General features: G+C 49.7%; 1 protein-coding gene across 7 annotated transcripts in view; it reads right to left on the bottom strand.

Annotated features, from left to right (window-relative positions):
* SHANK1 (SH3 and multiple ankyrin repeat domains 1) overlaps window positions 1–23,219 on the bottom strand; it is a 112,972-nt gene that overhangs the window by 50,127 nt on the left and 39,626 nt on the right. For all 7 annotated transcript variants that reach the window (XR_013832406.1, XR_013832407.1, XM_079949212.1 and 4 more), the window contains 9 exons: window positions 20,578–20,649; window positions 19,667–19,775; window positions 19,409–19,560; window positions 16,300–16,467; window positions 15,948–16,064; window positions 13,618–13,695; window positions 11,535–11,601; window positions 3,374–3,659; window positions 832–998 (listed from right to left, as the gene is read on the bottom strand). Coding sequence is in view for 5 of the 7 variants with exons in the window: in XM_079949212.1 (XP_079805338.1) it covers window positions 832–998; window positions 3,374–3,659; window positions 11,535–11,601; window positions 13,618–13,695; window positions 15,948–16,064; window positions 16,300–16,467; window positions 19,409–19,560; window positions 19,667–19,775; window positions 20,578–20,649 (1,216 nt within the window). In the remaining 2 variants the exon portion in view is untranslated. The remainder of the gene's footprint in view (window positions 1–831; window positions 999–3,373; window positions 3,660–11,534; window positions 11,602–13,617; window positions 13,696–15,947; window positions 16,065–16,299; window positions 16,468–19,408; window positions 19,561–19,666; window positions 19,776–20,577; window positions 20,650–23,219) is intronic.

Below are 23,219 nucleotides of genomic sequence, written 5' to 3'. Positions count from 1 at the left end.
ACCCAGAAGTAAGTGTCCTGGTTTTCGAATGTTTTTCAGAAGCTGAACGTCTGATGCGGCTTCCGCTTGAGTGCAAGAAGCTCCTGCTGCCAATCAGAAGCCGCGCCTTGGTTTTTGCATGGTTTCAGGAGTCAAATGGACTCATGGAACGGATTAAGTTTGAGAACCAAGGTTCCACTGTATTCAGAGAGAGGCTCAAGTTCCTTCCTGAGTAAGGGACCCACCAAACCCTACCATCTGGGTATATATTGTTGTTTCTCCCTGCTCCCACTGAGTGTAAAATCTGGGTTTCCCCACTCCTGCTGAGAAAACTGTGTGGGCACATGTTGGGGGAAGAAGTACAGAGCAACTCCATGCTTTTAAACTGGGTCCTTAAAAAGCCCCAAAACACTCCATGGAGTCCTCATCTACCCCGCATGTAACATGTCTTTCCCATAGATCCAGATCAGCCTTCCTCAACCAGATGCTGCCAGATGTTGCTGAACTGCAACTCCCATCAGCTCCAGTGATCATGGGCAATGGTCAGGGATGGTGAGAGTTCCAGTCCAAAACATTTCCAGGGCACCAGACTGGGAATGGCTGGTCCTGAAGATTCACTCCCTGGCATCAATGGAAGGGATGGGTAGGACAATAATTATAATTTCTCTCTTTCTTTCTCTTTGGGAAGCCCAACTGTTCTGCTTCTTCGTTTTTGTGTGTGTGTGAGGCTGGCTACGACAAAGTTAAAGAACACCCATGATAAGCCCTTTGGTCTCTCCCAAAGAACCAGGCGCCGTGGGGCTCAGAGAGATTCCCTAGGCAATCCAAGGGTGTGCGCAGAGATCAACGTACCCTTGATCTTCTCGCCCTTGCTGATGGAGAGCTCACCCTCGGCCTGGACCTGGTACGGTTTCACAGCCATGAACGTGCGACCAGGCACAGCCGAATAGAGTTTCCGCTTCACTCCCCGGCTACTCAGCGTGCTTCCCCCAGCAGACTCCTTCTGGTAGCCACTGGAGCTGCCAAGAGAGAGAGAGACCAAGAGTTAGGCAAGTATGATCCAACCGAGTCCTGAACCTGACCTGCATCTTTCTCCTCTCGCCTCTGCTCTCCCCTACAGAGAGGCCTCTTGCAAACACTCTGATTTTCCTCATTGGCTTGGAGGGCTAAACTACACACTAAGTTAAAATGCATGTGTTCACTTCAATCTTTCTGTCGTTATTATCATCAACATCACTGCCATTGTCACCATCCTTTAACATTACAGCAGCAGGGTTCCCTGTTCAGGATTCAGACTGCAGCATACAAGGAAAGGGCTTCATGACCCTTCCTCCCTGCACCATGATCTCAACAAAAGTTTCCTCCCAAAGCTGTTACCAGCTCAGGACGGAAGCTGCTACATCTTGGGCAATTAGCAGCCGGGGGTGGGGTGGGGTGGGGTGGATTTTCATTAGGACTCCTGCAAACTCCTCATCCAACCCTTTATGACACATTCCTGGTTGCCTCTTGCTATTCTATTTGAAATACGTAAATTTAATGCACATTTAATGTGGCAGAAGTGTGGCCTGCGATAAAATGTTGCAGCACAGAGTGTTCTTGTTCAGGATCCCAGTCAGCCAGCTCGGCCTTCTTTCAGGAGACTCCATTCCATTCCTCCTCCCCATCCTGGTCTTATGGTTCCCCCAACAACACTTAACAAACATCCTATTCCCCCAGAGCATAGCCCAAATTGGGCTATTTTTGGATAACCCCTCGGTGCTGTTTTTCCTACATAAGGAACCACACTCAGAGAATGGATTTACTCTTATTCCTCCTGTCTTTTTTCTCCAGTGGGGCTAATAGCACAAAAAAGATTTGTGGTCTTGATTGGGAGAGTAGTGCAGAAATGAGGTGTGGCAGCCGGGGATTTAAGTACTTCCACCTGCCCCCAATGCTGCTGCTCTGGTAAAGATTGAAGGGTATCCCTCTGGCTACTTTTAAGGTATTGTGTTTGGCTTTAAAAAAAAACACAAAAAAAACTGAGAAATTTTGATCCCCCACATCATATCCATTTCAGCCCTAAGCCACTCTTTTTCCCAAGAGGAGACAGATCTCATTCCATCTCAAGGGCGTGTTAGATGCAGAGGAATGGTGGGAGGAACCAGCTGGGGGACCCCCAAGTGAAGGAGGCTTAGAGCCCGGGGGTTGGTGGTGGGACGACGATGAGTGGTCAGAGGGAGAAGACTGGGAAGAGGAGGTGTTGGAAGCTGAAGAGGTGAGCCAAGAAAGTCTGTGGCACAGAGAAATCCAGAATCAGAGGCAGAAGCTAAAGCAGGAGACAAGGGAGGCCAAGAGGCAGGTATGGGTCAGGCTTGTGAAGAGGCACATGTATCTCCTGCTCCCCTCCCTCCTGGTCTCCCAGAATCAGCAGAGGCATGAAGGGGGAGAAGCAAAGACAGGCCTGCAGGTGCAGTCTCTGATTGCTTGGAAAATGCCCTGGAGAGGTGGAGACATAGCTGGCTGTGGGAAGGCGGGAAACTTCATGGGAGAAGACTTGAGTTGCTGTGCTTATTAGGTCTGACACTCCTGTGCTGATCTTGCTTTGCTAATAAACAGCAAACTCCAACTTGCTCGGGTGATTTACTGCTGGCTCGCTCCTGTCGGGTGTTCCCGAACCTGTCTGATCCTGGCAGCTGTGCCATCAGGGAAGGACTTGGGGACAGATGTCCAGGGCCCAAGCAGCAGGATTTGAAGGAAGCACCCCGGTTCCCCCAGCAAGCAGCAGGCTGGCTTGCCACATTTTGAAATACACATTGTCATATAAACAGCCCCCAGTAAGACCATTAAGTCCAGGGTCTAAAATTATCCTGCTGCATCACTGGATCCCAGCCCCTTTCAAAGGGGAACTGGGCATTCAGCCCCCTCCCCCTACTCTAGAGTACCAATGTGGCATTCTGGAGGTCTTCCCCTGGTACGACAAAGCCCCTGGATGCCCGCCACACCATTCATTATGAGGCACCAAGTGTTTTCTCCCTTGAAAAGTACATAGAGCTGAAACTGGAGGAAGTGGTGAACTTTCCCATTTCCTCTTATCAACTATATGTGCTTTTTCAAAACCGAGATTGGCACCTGAGCATCTCAAGAGAAAGCGAAGCAACCAAGAAGACAGGGGGAAAGGGGAGCAATTTAGGTGACTGAGGAACGCAGAATAGTTGGGTGAAAGAATAGGTGCCAAAGGAATTGAGTGTGTGTGTGCATGGACAAGCACACATACTAGAACCAGTGAAACAAATCCTCTTGAAATTGCAAAAGAAATCCACTGTAATCTTCATCAAATCACAAATCACATCTGTCTCTATCGGCTTATCTCAGATCACTGAAGCCTGGAGCCTCACATATGAAGCCCCAAGCCTACCTGGGTCGACCGCGCTGCTTCTTAGCCTCGTCCGTGTGGCGCCCGCGTGACGGAGAGCGGCTGCGAGCGCCACGGGGACTGCTGGAGCTGCGCAGGGTTCCCGTGGTGATCTTCTGGCTCTGCACAGCCACAGTGGCAGACGGGGTGGACGGTGGGGCATAAAGCATCCAGTCCGGGAGGTTCATGCTGGTGTCGCTGTTGGCTCGCAGCAAAGTGTGCGGCACCGCCAGGCTCTGGGAGCCGTCCCGACGCCGGCTGACGTATTGCGGGGTCTCCTGGAAAGGGACTGAAAGGGACGGCCATGTCAGAGGACAGATTTGAAACAGGAAAGCTGGGGAGGAGAACATCATGGGGATTTGTACCCTGCAACCAAAAGCCTTAATGGGTTGTGAGCACAGCTGGTGCAGACCTGTGTGTTACGCTGCAATTTCTTGTGGGAGGCTAGCATAATTAAATGTTCAGGTGGTGTTGCTGGGCATGCCGTTTAGTTTCTCGGGACTCTCACCTTACGTTTTTTGGGGAAAAAACATGGTTCTAGATCATATGGTCACACGGATGTGCTTGAAAACGCGTGGGAAATGCCTGTTGGAAACCCAGAAGCCTGAGGGGCAGCTGAAAAAGGTTTCCAGCAGTGAGGGAGAAGGTTCTGGCATCCTGCACAGATCTTAGTCACTCCCCACTGACTGGCAAAATCTGAATGTGTGAAATGGGGTGACTTGTTAGCTCTAGGGTTGAGTGGGGACCTTTCCCCCAGAAGTGCCCCCAGAAGACCTTCTGTAATGCTGGCGGTCTCAATGGCTGTGAGCCTACCTGATAACCATGGCTATGAGCTGCCATTTTACATTTCCCGCAACGTCCCACAGTGTCCTACATAGCCTTGCTATGGAGCACTGTGGAAAATCAAAATGGCAGCCCTCAACTTCCCACAATGTCCTGTAATGGTACTATATTGGGCACTCTGGAGCACTGTGGGAAATTTAAGATGATGGGCAGGGATCAGTGCAGGCGGATACTCCCTCCCCCACAAGATTCTGGGGTCCTGGCAGCTGCCCAAGGGTGCTGAAACTGGGCCTGGAAAAGAGCAGGCAGGAAATGGCTGAGAGGAAAATGGAAGAGGTCAAGACACTGATAGCGTGGAGAAGATTATGACAGCAACAGCGGTGCAGCAGTGAGGAAGAGCTCAGCTATGAAAGTCAGGCTGTGTCTACCAGGGCTTGCAAAACATGCCAATTTCCTGCAAGTTAGCACAATTTTAAAGAGAGCCCAAGTCATGTTTTAAAAGCTCCAGTAATGCAGCAGCTTGGATAAAGAAGTGAATACCTAGGTGCCACCATTAAATGTCCAGTTACCTGGGATTTCTTCAGCGCTGGTCTCTGTGATGTCAACTAAGTGGCACAAAACAAGCAGTTGGTGCCATATCCTACTGCAGGCCTAAGGCCCCTACAAGCTTTCATTTAACATTTTGGAATGTACACTTCGTGAATACTGCTAAGGCAGAAGACAGTAACATATAAATCAATTGTACAGTCTTGCCAAGGTTTTCTATTTACTTTATGAATAAAGAAAATGCAAAAACCAAGGTGTCATTTGTGAAAAGAGGCTCAATGCTGAATTTAAACCAGTTCAGCTCTCATGGGCTACAGGCATCATAATGCTAAACCCTTGTTAGAATGAACCAAGACTTTCCAAGGTTGTTCACTTCTCCCTCCTCACTCCTTTTCTGACACGGCTGCAAAGGGATTAGAAGCTTCCACTTCTGTTTTAGATCAAAGTTGTTTAGTACTGTCAGGGAACTGACATCAGAGCGAGAAGCGGAGGCAGGGCTCCAGAGCGATGCCGGAGAGGGAACCAGTCTGGGGGAAGGAATTCAGTGTGACACCAATAGAGAGGAGCTGGAGGAATCGGTGTCAGGGCTCCAAGACCCTTCAACCGAAACCAGCGGAGAGAGCGCTGGGACGCCCTTGCCATCCCCTTACTTGCGCAGACGCGTTCCGCGCAGGGAACATAGGCGGAGACTTGGGGTCAAGCAGCTTTTATGCTGGAAGAGATTCAAGAAACGCCCACTGGCAGATTCTGCAAGTGACTAACAGGTCACGGAGGGCGAGCTCTAACCCTGAACATGTTTGAGCAAACCACCTAATCGAAGTGGAGGCAGTTTACGCACGAGTAACCACACAATACCATTACAGCAATCTGCCAGTCCCTTGCTGTTACTCGTGAGTAAGCAGTGGAAACATGAGCCAGACAGGAGGCGCCGGGGCAGCGGAGGCAGCTGCGGGGGCGCAGGACCTGGTGAAGAGGAACCAGGAGCTGGAACGGCATGTAGCACTGCTGATGGCGCGGCTGGACGAGAGGCGCACCCAGGACGCGCAGGTGAGACCCACCCCAGTGGCAAAGAAGGTGCCCGGACTGGTACACAAGTTTGGGGGAAAACCCCAAGAATATAATGGATTCCGGACAGAAATAGAGTACGCACTGCAGCTGCAGCATGATGATTTTGCTGACGAGGCGGCGCAAGTGGCTTACATCGTGGGGCATCTTGAGGGCAGCGCGAGGGAATGGGTTAGACCCCTAATGGCCGCGCATAACCCCGCCATGAAGGACGTCCGGAAGTTTTTTCAGGCGATGGACACTATGTATTCCAGCCAATTGGGGGAGAGTGTGACCCAACGGGAGCTGATGAGATGTAAGCAGGGGGACCTTTCCGTTAGAGACTATTGGTCCCGCTTTGCGATGCTAATACACAGGCTCGAATGGGATATGGACAGCCCGCCCATACGAATGCTGTTTGAGGAGGGGTTGTCCCCAGCCGTTAAAGATGAGCTCTCCCGCGCGCCCCGCCCGGAGACTATGGATCAGCTGACAAAATCTGCGCTGGCGATAGGCTCTCGCCAGGAAGCGCGCGCTTTGGAAAGGCGGGAAGGGAGAGGGGAGCGTTGCCCTGACTACCGCATTCCTGAGATGCCAAGGCAGCCTTCCAATGACGTGGTGCCAATGGAAATTGATGGGGCGTGCGCACGCGAGGTGCCGAGCGCCCAACAAATAGTCAAAAGGGAAGCAAAGGCTGGGAGAAACTCCAAGAAATGTTTCCTCTGCCAACGGCCAGGACACTTTGCCAGGGTCTGCCCACAAAGAAAGGCTTGGCAAGGGATGGTGGGGGCCGCTGGAAATGAGGGGGAGGGGGCAGAAGACAAGGTGCAGGAAAACGCCAGCGCTTGACTGCCCACAGGGGGGCGCAGCAGCCAAGCGAGCAACTAATTGAAGTGCCCCAACCGGACCCACCCAAGGTTTCTATAGCGATAGAGGTGACGCTAGAACTCCCAAATGGGCACCCAGTCAAGGTGAAGGCAATGTTGGACTCAGGGAGCTCCTGTAATTTTTTTAGTAAGGAGTTTGCGCTGGAGCACCAGATCCACTTGCTGCCACTGGATTTCCCACTCCAAGTCACCACGATAGATGGCAGAGAGTTGCTAGGGGGAGAGGTGACACATCAAACCCCGCCTATGAGAATGAGTGTGTCCAGGCACACAGAAACCATAGCCTTTCATGTGGCCACACTGGCGGGACCCCCAATAATACTGGGGATGAGCTGGCTAGTGCTACATGATCCAGTGGTGGCGTGGCACCAACGCACGGTCACCTTCGGGTCAGCCCACTGTTTGGAACACTGTCTAGGAGGGGAGAAGCCCAGGGTGAGGTTGGCCAGAGCAGCAGCAACCACGCTGGAGCAGAAAGGGAAGGTGCCGCCACAGTACGCAGACTTACAAGAGGTCTTCAGCGAGAGGGAAGCGGACAGGCTGCCGCCACATAGGCCCTTCGACTGCCAAATCAACCTTCTCCCTGGAGCACAGCTGCCGGTGGGTAAGCTGTATGCCATGTCCGACAGAGAGATGCAGGAGTTGCGAGACTTTATAGACAAGAACTTGAAAAGGGGGTTTATAAGAGAATCTAAGGCAGTGGGGGGCAGCCCTGTGTTTTTTGTGGATAAAAAACACACGGATCAGCTGAGGCTCATCGTGGACTTTCGAAGGTTAAACCTGGTATCAGAACCCGTGACCTTCCCAATGCCCAGAATTGATGATATTCTGACCAGGGTAAGGAAGGGTAAGATTTTTACCAAGCTGGACCTTAGGGGGGCCTACAATCTGATTCGAATGAGAGAGGGGGACGAATGGAAAACCACCATGTTCACCCCCCTGGGGGCCTTTGAATATTTGGTTATGCCATTTGGATTACAGTCAGGCTCTGCCTGTTTTCAAAGCTTCATGCACCATGTGCTGGGTCCCCTGCTGTACAAGAACTGCGTAGCATTTCTGGACGACGTACTGATCTATTCGGACAATGAAAAACAGCATGTCCAGGACGTCAGGGAAGTGCTGAAAAGGCTACGAGAGCACCAACTGTGGGTCAAGCTGGAAAAGTGCCAGTTTCACGCCAAGGAAGTGGAATTTCTGGGATACAGGTTGTCAGACAGAGGTCTAGCCATGGACCCCGGCAAGGTGCAGGCAGTGCTGGAATGGAAGGCTCCCAAAACCCGGAAGGATGTGCAGAGGTTCCTAGGGTTCAGCAACTTCTACCGGAAGTTCATCAAGAACTTCGCCCACTTAACCGCACCCATCACGGATTGTCTCAGTAGCAAAAAGAAGTTCGTCTGGACGGAAGGGGCCCAACGTGCCTTCGAGGGGCTAAAGCAGGCGTTCGCCTCGGAGGAACAGCTCCTGCATGTGGATCTGCAGAAACCGATGAGGCTAGAGACCGACGCATCGGACAGAGCGATAGGAGCGGTGTTGCTCCAGCCGGGACCGGCCCAAGACACATGGAGGCCGTGCGCCTTCTACTCAAGGAAGCTGAACGAATCGGAACAGAACTACACGGTGTACGATCGTGAACTGTTAGCTATTTATGCCGCGTTTCGCCAGTGGAGACATCTCCTGATAGGGGCTCAGCACAAGATCCAGGTTTGCACTGACCACAAGAACTTGGAATACTGGAGGACAGCGCGAGTGCTCAACCAGCGACAGATTCGGTGGGCACAGGAGTTCTCCAAGTTCTTCTTTGAGATCAAGTACGTGCCAGGGCAAGAGAACGTGAGAGCAGACGCGCTTTCACGGAAACCAGAGTACACGGAAGGAGGAAGACCACCGGACACTCGACATGTGTTCCCTGAGGAACGATGGGTTTGTGGGGGGGCGTTGGTTGGGAAACGAGAACTAACCGAGTTGATTCGCCAGGATGAATTTGCCCAAACCAGAATCAGGGAACTAAGGGAAAATGGGAGAGACCGGGGGGACTTCGAGGTAAGGGAAGGGTTATTGTATTACAAGGGAGCAATGTATGTGCCCGGGGGGGCCTTACGGGAAAGGGTGCTCCGACAACTTCACGACAACCCCACAGCGGGACACTTTGGGCAACACAAGACCATGTTACTGGTCACTAGGGAGTTTTGGTGGCCGAAGGTGAGGGAAGATGTACGAGAGTATGTACGAGGGTGTGACCGCTGCCAAAGAGCCAAGGGGGAGCGGGCAGCCCCGGCAGGGTTACTAGAACCCTTGCCCACGCCAGGGAGACCCTGGGAGGTGGTATCAATAGATTTCATGACAGATTTGCCCAAATCCAGAGGTAAGACAGCAGTCATGGTAGTAGTAGATCTGCTAACCAAGATGTGCCATTTTATATCATGCTCTCATGCGGTGACAGCCGAGGAAACTGCACAACTGTTTGTTACTCACATCTTCAGGTTGCATGGAGCTCCTTCAAGGGTTATCTCTGATCGAGGGAAACAATTTACCTCGAGGTTCTGGAGGAAGCTTATGAGCTTATTGCAGGTGGAGGTGGGATTCTCGACGGCGAGGCACCCGGAAACTAACGGGCAGGCAGAGAGGGCGAACAGCATATTGCAGCAATATCTCCGCTGTTACGTCAACGAGAGGCAGAACGACTGGGTAGATAAGCTAGCACTGGCCGAGTTTGCGTATAACAATGCGGAGCATGTGTCCACGGGGATGAGCCCATTCTTGGCTAATTATGGGTGTCACCCCAGGGCCTTTCCCGGGAGGGGGGAGGAAGAGTGGAGCGTGCCCGCCGCAGAGCAGTTCGTGGAAGAAATGGAAGCACTGCACCAGCAGCTTAAGATGAATCTGGAAAGGGCCAAGGAAGAGTACAAGAGGCAAGCGGATAAACGTCGCCGGGAAGGGGAGACCATTAGGGTGGGGGACCGGGTGTGGTTATCCACTCAAGGATTGCCCTTCAAGGGTGGGTGTAAGAAACTCCGGCCGAAGCGGCTGGGGCCTTTCGAGGTGATACACCAAGTCAACCCGGTGGCATTCAGGCTCAAGTTGCCAGACAACATGAAAATCCACCCGGTATTTCATAGGTCACTGCTCTCGCCATACCGAGGGGAGTGGAGAGTCCGGGAGGTAGGAGGAGAAGGGCTCAGACACCCACCACTGGAAGAGAAGGAACACCACCAGCAGATAATGGAGATCCTGGATTCGCGGTGGCGGGGGCGGCAGGTGGAATATCTAGTAGCGTGGGAGGGGGAGCCCGAGTCAGAAAACACGTGGGTTCCAGAAGGGGAAATAGATGGTGGGTATCTAGTGGAAGAGTTCCACAACAGGTATCCGAGGAAGCCCAAACCTCTGGGGAGATTCTGGGAGGAGCAATTTGCCACCACCGATGATGAGGAGGAGGATTTTGTGGGTTTTCCAGAGTCGCCAGAGGAAGGAGGGGAGTCGTCAGGAGAGGAGGAATCAGATTGGGAAGCCCCTCCCGTCAGAAACCGGGGCGGGTGGGAAGCGGGGTTGGAGTCCTCGGACGATGACGACAGCTCCTTTCGAGGGTTCCCTGCATCGTCGGCTGAAGGTGGGGACAAGGTCACGTCACCGGGTCAGGCCGGGGGTGGAGGGGGTCCTGGGGGGGAGGTGGATGTCAGGGAACTGACATCAGAGCGAGAAGCGGAGGCAGGGCTCCAGAGCGATGCCGGAGAGGGAACCAGTCTGGGGGAAGGAATTCAGTGTGACACCAATAGAGAGGAGCTGGAGGAATCGGTGTCAGGGCTCCAAGACCCTTCAACCGAAACCAGCGGAGAGAGCGCTGGGACGCCCTTGCCATCCCCTTACTTGCGCAGACGCGTTCCGCGCAGGGAACATAGGCGGAGACTTGGGGTCAAGCAGCTTTTATGCTGGAAGAGATTCAAGAAACGCCCACTGGCAGATTCTGCAAGTGACTAACAGGTCACGGAGGGCGAGCTCTAACCCTGAACATGTTTGAGCAAACCACCTAATCGAAGTGGAGGCAGTTTACGCACGAGTAACCACACAATACCATTACAAGTACGTTGTCCAAACACTAAACTGTGGTGAATCTTAACCATACTCAGTGAAACCAAACCAGCTTCATAAACCACAGTTTGAAGATACGTTGTTTCTGCTAGCGATTGCTAAGATTAACCACAGTTTATAGTGTTTGGACAACTTGCAAAATTTACGTTAATCTAAAACAAAAGCAAACGGACATGAATTATTCCTTGCAGCTGCACTGAAGGCGAAGGTAGAGGAACATGTAATCCCAGGGCGAGAGGCTGGGTTCATTTTCATAATGCTAAATTGTGGCTTAGTGTTATGACCAGACATGTTATCCCCACAAAGTTCCCTGGGAATTGTAGTTGTGAATGTTATGTAGTGAAGTTTCACCCTGGGCCAGCAGGGGGATACTGTATATAGTTTTCACTCAGGTCTGTAGATAGTTTTCACTCAGGTCCACGTCAGTTATTTTAGGCGGGAACTCTGGGCTGTTGTTGCTACAATGTTGACAGCCGGCTGCCTATAAAAGCAGGCCGGCTGAGCTGTTTGCAGTCAGTTCTATTCCAGCTTACAAAATAAAGAGCTACTTGGAGAAATCGCTGTGTCGTCTGCTATGTCAACCCACAACTTAACAGTGAAGCATTCCTTAAAAATTCTTTTCCTCATTAGAGAACTACAATATTCAGGGTGCTCATTTGTACTGGTGTGTGTGGAGGGGGGAAATGGGTGTAGGGGAGGAAGTGTAGCCATATAGCCAAGAGGACTTACGTGTGAGTAGGCATGTTATCTAATTGCACTGCAAATCCTTTATGTTCGTAGTGGAGGAATGTTAACAGCACCCACCCTGCAATCAAACTCACCAACATCTGAGTCCCGGTGGCTCTTGATCAGCTCTCCCAGCTCAAAATTCCCTGTAATGACCGCAACCTAACATGGAGAGAATATGTGTATGCACAATGTTTATTTTTCCTCAGGAGCACTGACAAAACTGTACAAAACTAGGGATCTAGTTTGTTTGAGAAGCTCAAGGCTGCGGTGATTGGATCCCTCCATTTGGCCCTCTGTTGCCGGAATCCACTAGCTACCCAACGTAAGGCAATTTCTTAGCCCACCCTGCGGGGTAAAACTGGGGAAACTTGTGTCCACTTCAAAGTGGAGATTTCACATTATGGCTTGCTTCTTCATACACCCACCTCCCCAATCCCTGATCCTGAAAAATTAAATATCAGGGAGAGCAGTTTGAACATGGGTTTTCCCTGAGTTTTCTATGGTTTAATAGTAGCACATCGTCGTCATCATCATCCTTCATATGAACCCTTGTCTGCAGCTTGGGGTGATGCAGCCCAGACACAGGTTTAGCACAGCCTTGTAAATAAGTCCACTAAAGTTACTAGACTGCCATTTATTTATCTCTTTCCTAGTACAGGGTTGGAGCTCTTGCATCCTTCCTGGGTTGCCTGGCATAGGAGTGACGGAGAACCCTGTGCCAGCCGGTTTACTTACCTGCATGCCACTCCTCCTTACCCAAGCTAGCAAACCTCACCTGCTATCTATGAGAATGTGCCCAATTCTTCACCATGCCTCTTTCCCTTCCTAATTAAATATACACCCCACCTTTCCTCCACGGAGTGCAAGGTGGCCTACAGGGGACTCCCAGGCAATCTTCTGTCCAGGCGTTGGCCAAAGGACTCCAGCATATCTGGAGAATATGGGCCTTAACTCATGCAGAGTTGAAAGGAATTCTGGGTCTTACTCAGGTTATACCACTGTATTGTCCAGGACCTCATGCTGCAGATACGTTCACATTCTCTGACTCAGTCTAGACCCAGAGGCGGCTGCTTTAGCTGAGCTGCTGCAGGCCAAGGAGAGGTTTGCAGTATATCAGCTAAAGGGAGGGGCTGTGGCCCAGCAGTTGAGCATCTCCTGTGCATGCAGAAGCCCCTGGGGGGCAATCCCTGGCATCTCCAGGTAGGGCTGGGAGAGACCCCCCCAGCCTGAATCCCTAGAGAGCCACTGCCAGTCATTGAGAAATTACTGAGCTGGATGGACCAATGGTCATTAGCTCAGTATAAGGCAGCTTTCTATGACTTCTATTGATTCCTACAAGCAGGGCAGAGCTACTGGTCCAATTTGCCTTCAGAACTCCCAAGCACCCTTTTTTGCTACAGTATTTTGAACCAGGGCTAGGGGGACTGTGAGCTCCATCTGATGGTTTTTGGGATTTAGTGCAAGGTGGAGATGGAGAAACTGATCCCTCCTCGTGTCTCCTATGCTATGCAGAATTAATGACACCGAGGCGCCAATGCTGGCGACAAGGTGAGAGCGCCTAGTTCCAGATCTACAGAATCAGCCAGCAAAAGAAATGTACCTATTTCCTTGTGAGAAGTGCAGGGCAATCCCAACAAAATGAAACCAGGAAACTATTATTCCATAGTATAATAAAGCTAAAGGGACCCCTGACCATTAGGTCCAGTCGTGGCCGACTCTGGGGTTGCGGCCCTCATCTCGCTTTATTGGCTGAGGGAGCCGGCGTACAGCTTCCAGGTCATGTGGCCAGCATGACTAAGCCGCTTCTGGCGAACCAGAGCAGCGCACGGAAATGCTGTTTACCTTCCTGCTGGAGCAGTATCTATTTATCTACTTGCACTTGACGTGCTTTCGAACTGCTAGGTTGGCAGGAGCAGAGACAGAGGAACGGGAGCTCACCCCGTTGTGGGGATTCGAACCACCAACCTTCTGATCGGCAAGTCCTAGGCTCTGTGGTTTAACCCACGGCGCCACCCACGTCCCCTTAGTATAATAGATCCACCTAAATCCCCAAACACCCATATTGACATGGGCAGAGACAAGACATTCAGGGGCTCAGCCCTGTGATGTCTTGGTTCAGATTAGGTCAGTGTGTCCCACTCTCGCTCTCCCTTGAATCCAATTCACCACACACACCTGGAAGGCAGTCTGACCATGGTTGTTCTTGATCTCTTTGTTGGCTCCCCGGTACAGCAGGATGCGGGCACAGCTCTCCTGGGAGATAGGGGAGGGGGAGGAGAAAGAGAAGGAATGAATAAGGCACATCTTCCCTCCATCCTGTTCTTGGTGGACAAGTTGCCAGCAGCTAGCTCTAGCAGAGAGGGTTCACCTGTGGCACACCGAGTGCTGTGGGACTCCAACTCCCATCAGCCTCAGCCAGAACAGACAATGGTCAGGGATGATGGGAGCTGTAGCCCAACAACCTATGGCAGTTTACAGGTTAGTGACCCCTGATCAAGGGATCTGCAAAGGTGCCAAGAATGTGTGTGCATCGGTAAGTCCCAAAATGGGTTAAATGAGATTAGAATTTATTATAAGACTACAGTGCAAAAAGTAATATTTACATCACTTGCTCTGCATTCTTTTGCCTCTGACCTCACCCACAACTGTCAAGTAACTCCTGGAAGGCTGCCCAGAAAATAATCCAGTCCTTGGGCTGAAAAAGGTCCCCCAACCTTGCTCTGAGTTCAGCCCATACTACCTATTACTTGAAGGATAGTGCAAGGGTTGTTAAAGGTAAAGGGACTCCTGACCATTAGGTCCAGCCGTGGCTGACTCTGGGGTTGCGGCGCTCATCTCGCTTTATTGGCTGAGGGAGCTGGTGTACAGCTTCCGGGTCATGTGGCCAGCATGACTAAGCAGCTTCTGGCGAACCAGAGCAGCGCACGGAAATGCCATTTACCTTCCCGCCGGAGCGGTACCTATTTATCTACTTGCACTTTGACGTGCTTTCGAACTGCTAGGTTGGCAGGAGCAGGGACCGAGCAACGGGAGCTCACCCCATCGCAGGGATTCGAACCTGCCGACCTTCTGATCGGCAAGTCCGAGGCTCTGTGGTTTAACCCACAGCGCCACCCGCGTGCAAGGGTTGTTACGACTGCTGGGTCTTTCTCACTGCCCTGCCACTGTTCACTTCCTTGCAAAAGGCAATTGGTGGTGCACTCAAGGCAGGACTTTAGGGCAGATGTCAAGAGCCCAACTCAGTGGAATGATCAGGAGAGCCACTAAACACAGCAGGGCTGTCTTATCACATGTTGAAGTCCACAAAGTAATACACATTGCCATCTAAAGAGAAGGTGGAGGGGCATAAGAGGAGACAGACTTTGTGCTGGTCATCATAACCTGCCTTGCCCCACCCTCCAGCCCTAGGAGCAACTGGAAAGAGGGAAGAGAAGTTCAGGGATGCTTTTTAAAAAATAATTTGTTAAGTTGTGTGTCTTTGTTTCTCAATTTGTACTGTGTTATTTCATGCACTGTGACTTGCTGTTCTTTTTATTGATTACGGCTTAGAAATTATTTATTGTAATTGTTAAAGAGTGAATTTCTGTTTAATCATTATTTGCTGAGAAGTAATTTTATTGTGTACTATGATATTCTAACGGATTACTGAATATTAGTTTATTTGATACAAGTTGTTTATTTTAAAGTTATGGTTTTTAATGACATTTTTGTACTGGATCAGATTGTTATACGGCATGTGATCTTTGTGGTTTCTTCAGCTTGCAAACAGCCTGGTGTATAGCAATATAGAAAGGCAGTATACAAATTTAAAAGTGAAATGAAATGAAATAAGGCCTACAGTATAAAGTGACCTAACTGCAGCACCGGCAGCAACAGCGAAGAGGATGTCTATCAGGGTCTCTTTTGAAATTGGACGGCAGGTCCTTGTTGGGCTTTGGCTGATGACCCAAAAAGGCAACCCCTGATTCAGTGCAATTCCTCCCTGCTACCTGCCCATTTCCCACAAGTTCCATCCCAAAGAGGAAAGGCAAACTTGGATTGAACACAGCAAAGGCATCGGCCTGACCATTCTCAAACTGTTGTATGTATGGGGGTTGGGGATCAATTTGGTCCACGTTTTAATGAAAAACTAACAAATGCACACTTCACAGAACCAAACCAGTATGTGAACCGAAACACAATCGTTCTTTGAAATCGACACTTCTCCGAATTTTGTGATGCAGTTCGCCAACCAGACAAGATGTACAGAAATGCATTATATATTAGGATTTATTTATTTATTTTGCACAATTGTGTATTGCCGGGGGAAATGTGCAATACAACGCTGGCCAATTTTCACGAGAATTTTTTTTTTAATTAAACAAATCACAAATTGCTGCAGGAAAGTGGAGAAACCCAAATTTAAAGATTCGGAAAAACGAGAAACCAAATCAGAGAGAGATGCCCATCCCTACAGGGCGTGTTATGTGTGCTGCATCTTCTTTTTCTACATCCGCCATTCCTACCTTGTTGTAGAGTGCGCAGATGTGTAGCGCCGTGTTTCCGGACGCATTCTGTGCCCCAGGCTCGGCGCCGTAGAACAGCAAGTGCTCCAAGTGCTGTGAGTGTCCGTGCTGGCAGGCCTGGTACGTGGGGAAGCAGAGGTCAGGAATGGAAGATGTGGGCTAGATGGTCAGATGGACAGGTGCCAAGTCACAGCCACCCCCCTCAATCTTTAGGCTTGGAGCCAACCCTGGCAGGAGACACACACAGGATGTAAGATGGGTAACCTAGCCCTCTCAAGCACACAATCCAGGGCTGCCAGACAGGGCATCTCAAGAGCGCCTGGAAGCTCGGCCGCTATATGCAGGCCCTTACCTGGTGTATCTCTTGCCAGCCATTCTCGTCAGTGGCGCCAATGTGTGCTCGGTTGTAGAGCAGAAGCTCGCAGCAGCGCGGGTCACCTCCAACCATAGCTGTGTGGTAGAGCGGAGTCAGCCCGCGGCGGTCCTTGTAATTGGGTGAGCCTCCCAGGTCCAAGAGTGCCTGCGTGAATGGCAAAGGCAGGTTCAGCCCAGGGTTGTTTCATGCCCCTTGAGGAATGAAACATATTGCTCCTTTTGCAGTAGCTTATTGTATGGGCTTTTGAAGGCGCACCTGTTTACACAGGCATTCTCTTGCTTAATAATAATAATAATAATAATAATAATAATAATAATTTATTTATACCCCGCCCATCTGGCTGGGTTTTCCCCAGCCACTCTGGGCGGCTCCCAACAGAATATTAAAAACACGATAAAACATCAAACATTAGCACCTTCCCATTCTTTTAATAATTTTTGGTCTGATTGTCCCCATATGAATGGTGTGATGTGCTAAAGAGTATATGAAAAAACATTGTTCTGGAGTAAGCATATCGGTATGTAACGAATGAAGCTTTGCAGGGTTAAATAAAGAGGAAAATGGTGTAAAAAGTATAAAGATAGAGGTAATCTATATTAGACACAACAATTTAGAAAGAGCAAAAATTTTGAGGTCTTAGAACAAAGGAAGTCAATATGTGTATATGTACGTAATGATTAGAATGATGATATGGTTTTATTTGTAGATGTGTGTTTTGTTTTGTTTTTTGTGTTTTTTTCCTCTTGTGTTTTGTTTTTCTTGTTTGTACTGTTTTATTTTGGATTCAATGTTTGTAATTTTTGTTGTAAATTTGCATTGAAAATATATATATTTTTTAAAATCAAACATTAAAAACTTCCCTAAACAGGGCTGCCCTCAGATGTCTTTGAAAAGTCAGATAGTTGTTCTAAAGAATCATGGCAAGAAAAATTGATGGACTATGCAGAACTCACAAAATTGACATATAGGTTACGGGACAAGGATAACTGTGACTTTAAGGATGAATGGGAACCTTTTACAAAGTATTTGAAGACACAACAAAGCGAACTGGACTCCTTGGCAGGTTTTGAATAAACATTCACAATTTTTTTTTACTGATAATAATTAGCTAAACAGTTTGAAGATCTACACAATTCTGTAACATACAGAAAATAGCCTTATTGGAGAAACCAAAGACTGGAACTGAGGGAAGTCAGGGGGTGGGGTGGGAGGATGGGTTTTGTGGGGGGGAGGGAGGAAAAACGGGGGGGAATAAGAGTATGTTTTTGGAAAATATGTTTTGTTATAACTTTGAATAAAGAAATAAATAAAAGAAAAGTCAGATAGTTGTTTATTTCTTTGACATCGAATGGGAGGGCGTTCCACAGGGCGGGCACCACTACCGAGAAGGCCCTCTGCCTGGTTCCCTGTAGCTTCACTTCTTGCAGTGAGGGAACCACCAGAAGGCCCTCGGAGCTGGACTTCGGTGTCCGGGCTGAACGATGGGGGGTGGAGACGCCCCTTCTTGACTTGAACCTCCTGTTTTAATTTCTGCACTGTTTTAATTGGATTGTTTTATTGCATATTTTAATCGCATGTGCTCATACCTCAATGTTTGTGTCATTGGTTTTTATTATTGCATCCTGCTTAGAAACCTATTTTGGCATGAAGCAATATATACATTAAGAGTTGTAATTATGATTAATAACAACATAGAATTGTAGAGTTGGAAAGGACCCCGAGGGTCATCTAGTCCAACCCCCTGCAATTTAGGAATCTCAACTAAAGAGTGGCTGGGGAAGGAAACCCAGCCAGATGGGCAGAGTATTGATAATAAAATTATTATTGTTGTTGTAAAGCATCCATGACACATGGCCATCCAACCTCTGCTTAAAAACCTCCAAGGAAGGAGAGTCCATAACTTCCCAAGGGAGTCCATTCCACTATTACTGTCTGGGGCAAGTGCCAAAGGGGAGCAAGAAAGGAAGAGCCAGAGATCGTTGAAAGGCTCTCCGTTCCGGCGCATGAGAAAATAACTTAGCTGATCAACATGCAGCCTCCAAAAGCGTGACTCCTCCAAAAGTGCAGGCAGTGGCTCTCCCCACAAAACATGCACCATAGCTGTGGTCTTTTAAATGACAGCCTACTGAACATGGTAGCCCCTGCGCAGAGACACACTATGGATCCACAGACTGAAAGCCAGAGTGGCCCCTTCCAGTGGCGTAGTGTGGGGGGTGCAGGGGGGGGCGGACGCACCGGGCGCAACATCTGGGGGTTAGGGTTAGGGGGCGCAAATCCACGGGTTAAAAGGTAAAGGTAAAGGTACCCCTGCCCGTACGGGCCAGTCTTGACAGACTCTGGGGTTGTGCGCCCATCTCACGTAAGAGGCCAGGGGCCAGTGCTGTCCGGAGACACTTCCGGGTCACGTGGCCAGCGTGACATCGCTGCTCTGGCCAGAGCCAGAGCCAGAGCCGCACACGGAAACGCCGTTTACCTTCCCGCTGGTAAGCGGTCCCTATTTATCTATTTGCACCCGGAGGTGCTTTTGAACTGCTAGGTTGGCAGGCGCTGGGACCGAGCAGCGGGAGCGCACCCCGCCGCAGGGATTCGAACCGCCGACCTTTCGATCGGCAAGCCCTAGGCGCTGAGGCTTTAACCCACAGCGCCACCTGCGTCCCGGGTTAGGGGGCGCAAATTACTTGCCTTGCCCCGGGTGCTGACAACCCACGCTACGCCACTGGCCCCTTCTGTGACCCTTTGGCTAGCAAATTCAGCTGGCATGGAAATCCCACCATATTGTATTATGCTTAACAGGGAACCCAGAAATCCTGGCATTAGTTTGGCAGCTTCTTGCGGCAGCGACCCATCCCAGCAAAATATTGTAAGAGCCTCCAGGAAGATCTGGCCCTGACATGAGAATGTAAGATGCTTTCAGCAGGGACCGCTCTTCTCATACTTCTCATATATGCTTATATATAACAACAAAAGCATAAGGAGCCGGGAAGGTGGAGGAGATATGCTGCCGCTGACATTTTCTTCCACTCCCACATCTTTATTCTTACATCTCCCAGTACAGTACTGAGAAGGAATTGGCAATTGGCATTACCATCAGGGATGGGTAGTGGTGGGAGCACACAGCTTTGTGTAGTGCTGTGGCTCCATCTCTCGCCCGGAAGTCTATGTGGGCACCGCCAAGGCATAGCAGCCGGATCACGTCGATGGTCCCATCCAGCTGGGCAGCTAACGTCAAAGGCGTCTCTGCAGGGAAACCACAGGGTTACTATTGTGAGGAGAGGGGCGGGTTGTGTGGTGGGCACCCCAGGCTCCCCGACTCCTCCGCTTTGTGTGCCCCCTCGATAGTTACCGCCAGTGTCGGAATCGTGGTAATTAGGGTCCAGCCCTTTGTCCAGGAGCCGCGCCACTTTCTCGGCCGAGCCATGCTGAACGTACTCCAGGAACTTCTTCAATCCCGTCTGGGGAAAGAGTTGCCAGTGACAGCCATTGTGGGGAGGGAAAGGGAGGGGACAGAATACTGCAGGTTGAAAAGAGGAACACAGTGGAGCTGGGCCTCACGCTTAAGCCTCCCAGAGTGTCTTGCGGGCATGAGGGGCTCAAGCAGGGATACAGATGTTTCCTGCCTGCAAGGGCTCCACTATTCATTTCCATGGAGAGTCCCAGGTGTGCATTCTTTTGCATTCTGGCTTATTAAATGCAACCTTATAAATAAGCTCACGAAAGTTACTAGCCTGTTTATTTAACTAGCCTGCTAAGAAACTACAGTGGTACCTCGGGTTAAGAACTTAATTCGTTCCAGAGGTCCGTTCTTAACCTGAAACTGTTCTTAACCTGAAGCACCACTTTAGCTAATGGGGCCTCCCGCTGCTGCCGCGCAGCTGCCGCACGATTTCTGTTCTCATTCTGAAGCAAAGTTCTTAACCCGAGGTACTATTTCTGGGTTAGCGGAGTCTGTAACCTGAAGCGTCTGTAACCTGAAGCGTCTGTAACCCGAGGTACCACTGTAATGGCTTGCAGCTCTATGCTAGCTCTGAAGCAGTGAAGGGGTGGCTTTTAAGTAAATCGGAATACTCTCATAATCTGTCTGATCTGCACAGTATTTCCGTAACAGAGCATACACGGCAACGGAGCTGGAATGCTGAAACTGTACTAAAATACGGGATTTTTAAAGCCAGATGCTCTCCGGACAGAGATTTTTATTTCTATGGGGGGTTTGGGGAAGTGGGGGGTGGAGATGTTGAAAGGTCTCTCTTCTCTCACCTTAGTGTGGAGTTTTGCCAGCTGCTTCTCATCTAGGTTGGTCTGCTTGTAAACTCGGGTCTTGTAGCGGAACTGGAAGAAGTGAGGAAAGGGGAGAGAGGGGGCTGTTACTGCAGTTACACATCATGACACCTAACCATCTCTGCAGAGGCATGTCCCTCAACTCTAATCTCACACTTCCATAAGAAGCTCTCAGGGTGCTTTAAGCAAGATGAATTTCCCACACAGAAATCACTTCTATACAAGGACCTTCAAGTGTGGTTCGTCACTGAGGGAGACTAGGACATGTGTCAGGCAGGCAGTACATGCTCTGTCACGTGTGGCAAAACTAAATACAATTTCCTCAGTGCCCTCCAGCATTTCACATATTACAACAGGGATACATTGCCATACTTCTCACATCCCAGTTCTTATGCCGGGGTTACTGCCTAAGATAGGGAAGGTCCCCTCCACACTGAATACAGAACATAGGAAGCTTGCGTTATATCAAGTAAGATCAATGGTCTATCTGGCTCAGTATTGATGCCAGCTTTTTTGGACTACAAGTCCCATCAGCCACAGCCTGGGGCTGATGGGAGTTGTAGTCCAAAAAAAACAAACCTTTAAGGCACCAGATTGGGGAAGGCTGGTTGGTGTACATGGACTGGCAGACGTGGTCCAGGATTTCAGGCAGAAGCCCACCCTGGAGATATCAGGACTGAACCTGGGACCTTCTACATGCCAAGCACATGCTCTGTCACTTGAGCTACAGCTGCTCCCCAGTTCTCTTCTCCATCTGATATGTGCTCTGCATCCATTTACTCTGCCACAATGTGACCTGAACTGTTTTAAAAGCCAGGAGGGTGTTGATTCTTTTTGTTAAAGCTATGCTAGAAAAACTTGACCGTTGCACACTGCACAGTAAACACTTCTAAGTGAACTTCATCAGCTGAAATATGTGAAATGGCTGCAGAGCACGCAGTACTTTAGAGCACGACGTGCCACTTTCATGTCCAGGCATTTCCATGCAGGTGCACTAGAAACAATGCAGATCCACACCATACATTCAAGGCACATCCTATGCCTCTTTGGGGATGCGGGTGGCGCTGTGGGTTAAACCACAGAGCCTAGGACTTGCCGATCAGGTCGGTGGTTCGAATCCCCGCACTGGGGTGAGCTCCCGTTGTTCGGTCCCTGCTCCTTCCAACCTAGCAGTTCGAAAGTACATCAAAGTGCAAGTAGATAAATAGGTACCGCTCCGGCGGGAAGGTAAATGGTGTTTCCGTGTGCTGCTCTGGTTCGCCAGAAGTGGCTTAGTCATGCTGGCCACATGACCCGGAAGCTGTACGCCAGCTCCCTCGGCCAATAATAGCTTCAAGTTCCAGGCACCCTTAACAAACTAGAGTTCCCAGGATTATTTAGGAGACATAACGTCCTTTAAATGTGCGCCGGATGCCCTTGAAATGTATGGGGTGGATCTGCCCAATGTGTCTGGCCCTCCACGCAACCACAGATTTAACATCTATAGATCTGGAAGAAGAATGTCAACTCCAGATATCTGTATGATTCAGTACCTCCCACTCTTCAAGTAGTGCCTCGAGACATATCTATTTTCTCAAGTCTTCTCTAATTCACTGGATTCATCTCTCTCTCTCTCTCTTGCTCCCCCCACACCTTCCTTTGCCTCATATGAGTCTATATATTTAGAATGCAAGCCTATGGTTTCATCATTGCTAATCTTAGGTTTTATACTGAATGCATACTGGGGCAGATCCAGAGGCAGCAAGTCATTCTTCAGTTTCATTTGAAATCAATGGGATAGATTAGTCATTACAAAGTCTCGTTGATTTCAGCGGGGCGGGGCGGTGGCGGCTCCAGCTTCACTAACTTCTGGATCCAACTCACCACATGTTTTTATTTAGCGTTGATGTATTGATAGGTATCCTTGATGTGTGGCTATGCACTCGTGAAACAGACAATTTTGTGATATACATCATGTGTTGGGTCCAGCTAAGTTTTACTCAGGGTAGATGCACTGAAATTAATGGACCTCAGTTGATGGCCTAGTTGGCTAAAGCGTCATGCTGATAACACCAAGGTTGCAGGTTTGATCCCTGTATGGGACAGCTGCATATTCCAGCATTGCAAGGGGTTTGACTAGATGACCCTCAGGGTCTCTTCCAACTCTATGATTCTAAGTTAATTGTGTCCATTAGTTTCACTGGGTCTACTATGAGTGTAACTAACATTAGACACAACCCTTAACGGGTCCCATCTGATCCCTGAGGCTCTCCTGCTTGACCTTCTCCTTTAGAGTTCCTGGCTTAAAGAGGAAGAGGGGAAAGTGGCAGATTGTAGGCCTGGGGTTTCTATCTGAATCAAACCTGGTGTGTGCGTGGCAAAAGGAGCTTTTATCCTTTGCCTCCCAAAGGGGGTCCTCAGTACCAGCAGTTTGCCCCAAACAAAGGACCCCTTGAAAAGGGCTACTCTGACCAGCAGTGGTTCTTCAGGTACTCAGACAGGGATTGTTCATATTACCAAGACCTGGCTCTTTTAAACTGGAGAATTCAAGGATTGAATGCAAGACCCTCTGCATGTAAGGTATAGTGATAGTCCGTCCTCCAAAATTAGTATATGTCCTTCATGTAGCCTACAAATCTAGA

The sequence above is a fragment of the Podarcis cretensis genome (assembly GCF_951804945.1).
Source record: "Podarcis cretensis genome assembly, chromosome: 13".
NCBI lineage: Eukaryota > Metazoa > Chordata > Lepidosauria > Squamata > Lacertidae > Podarcis > Podarcis cretensis.
Note: the sequence above shows the minus strand (reverse complement) of the source record. Positions and strands in the feature narration are given on the sequence as shown.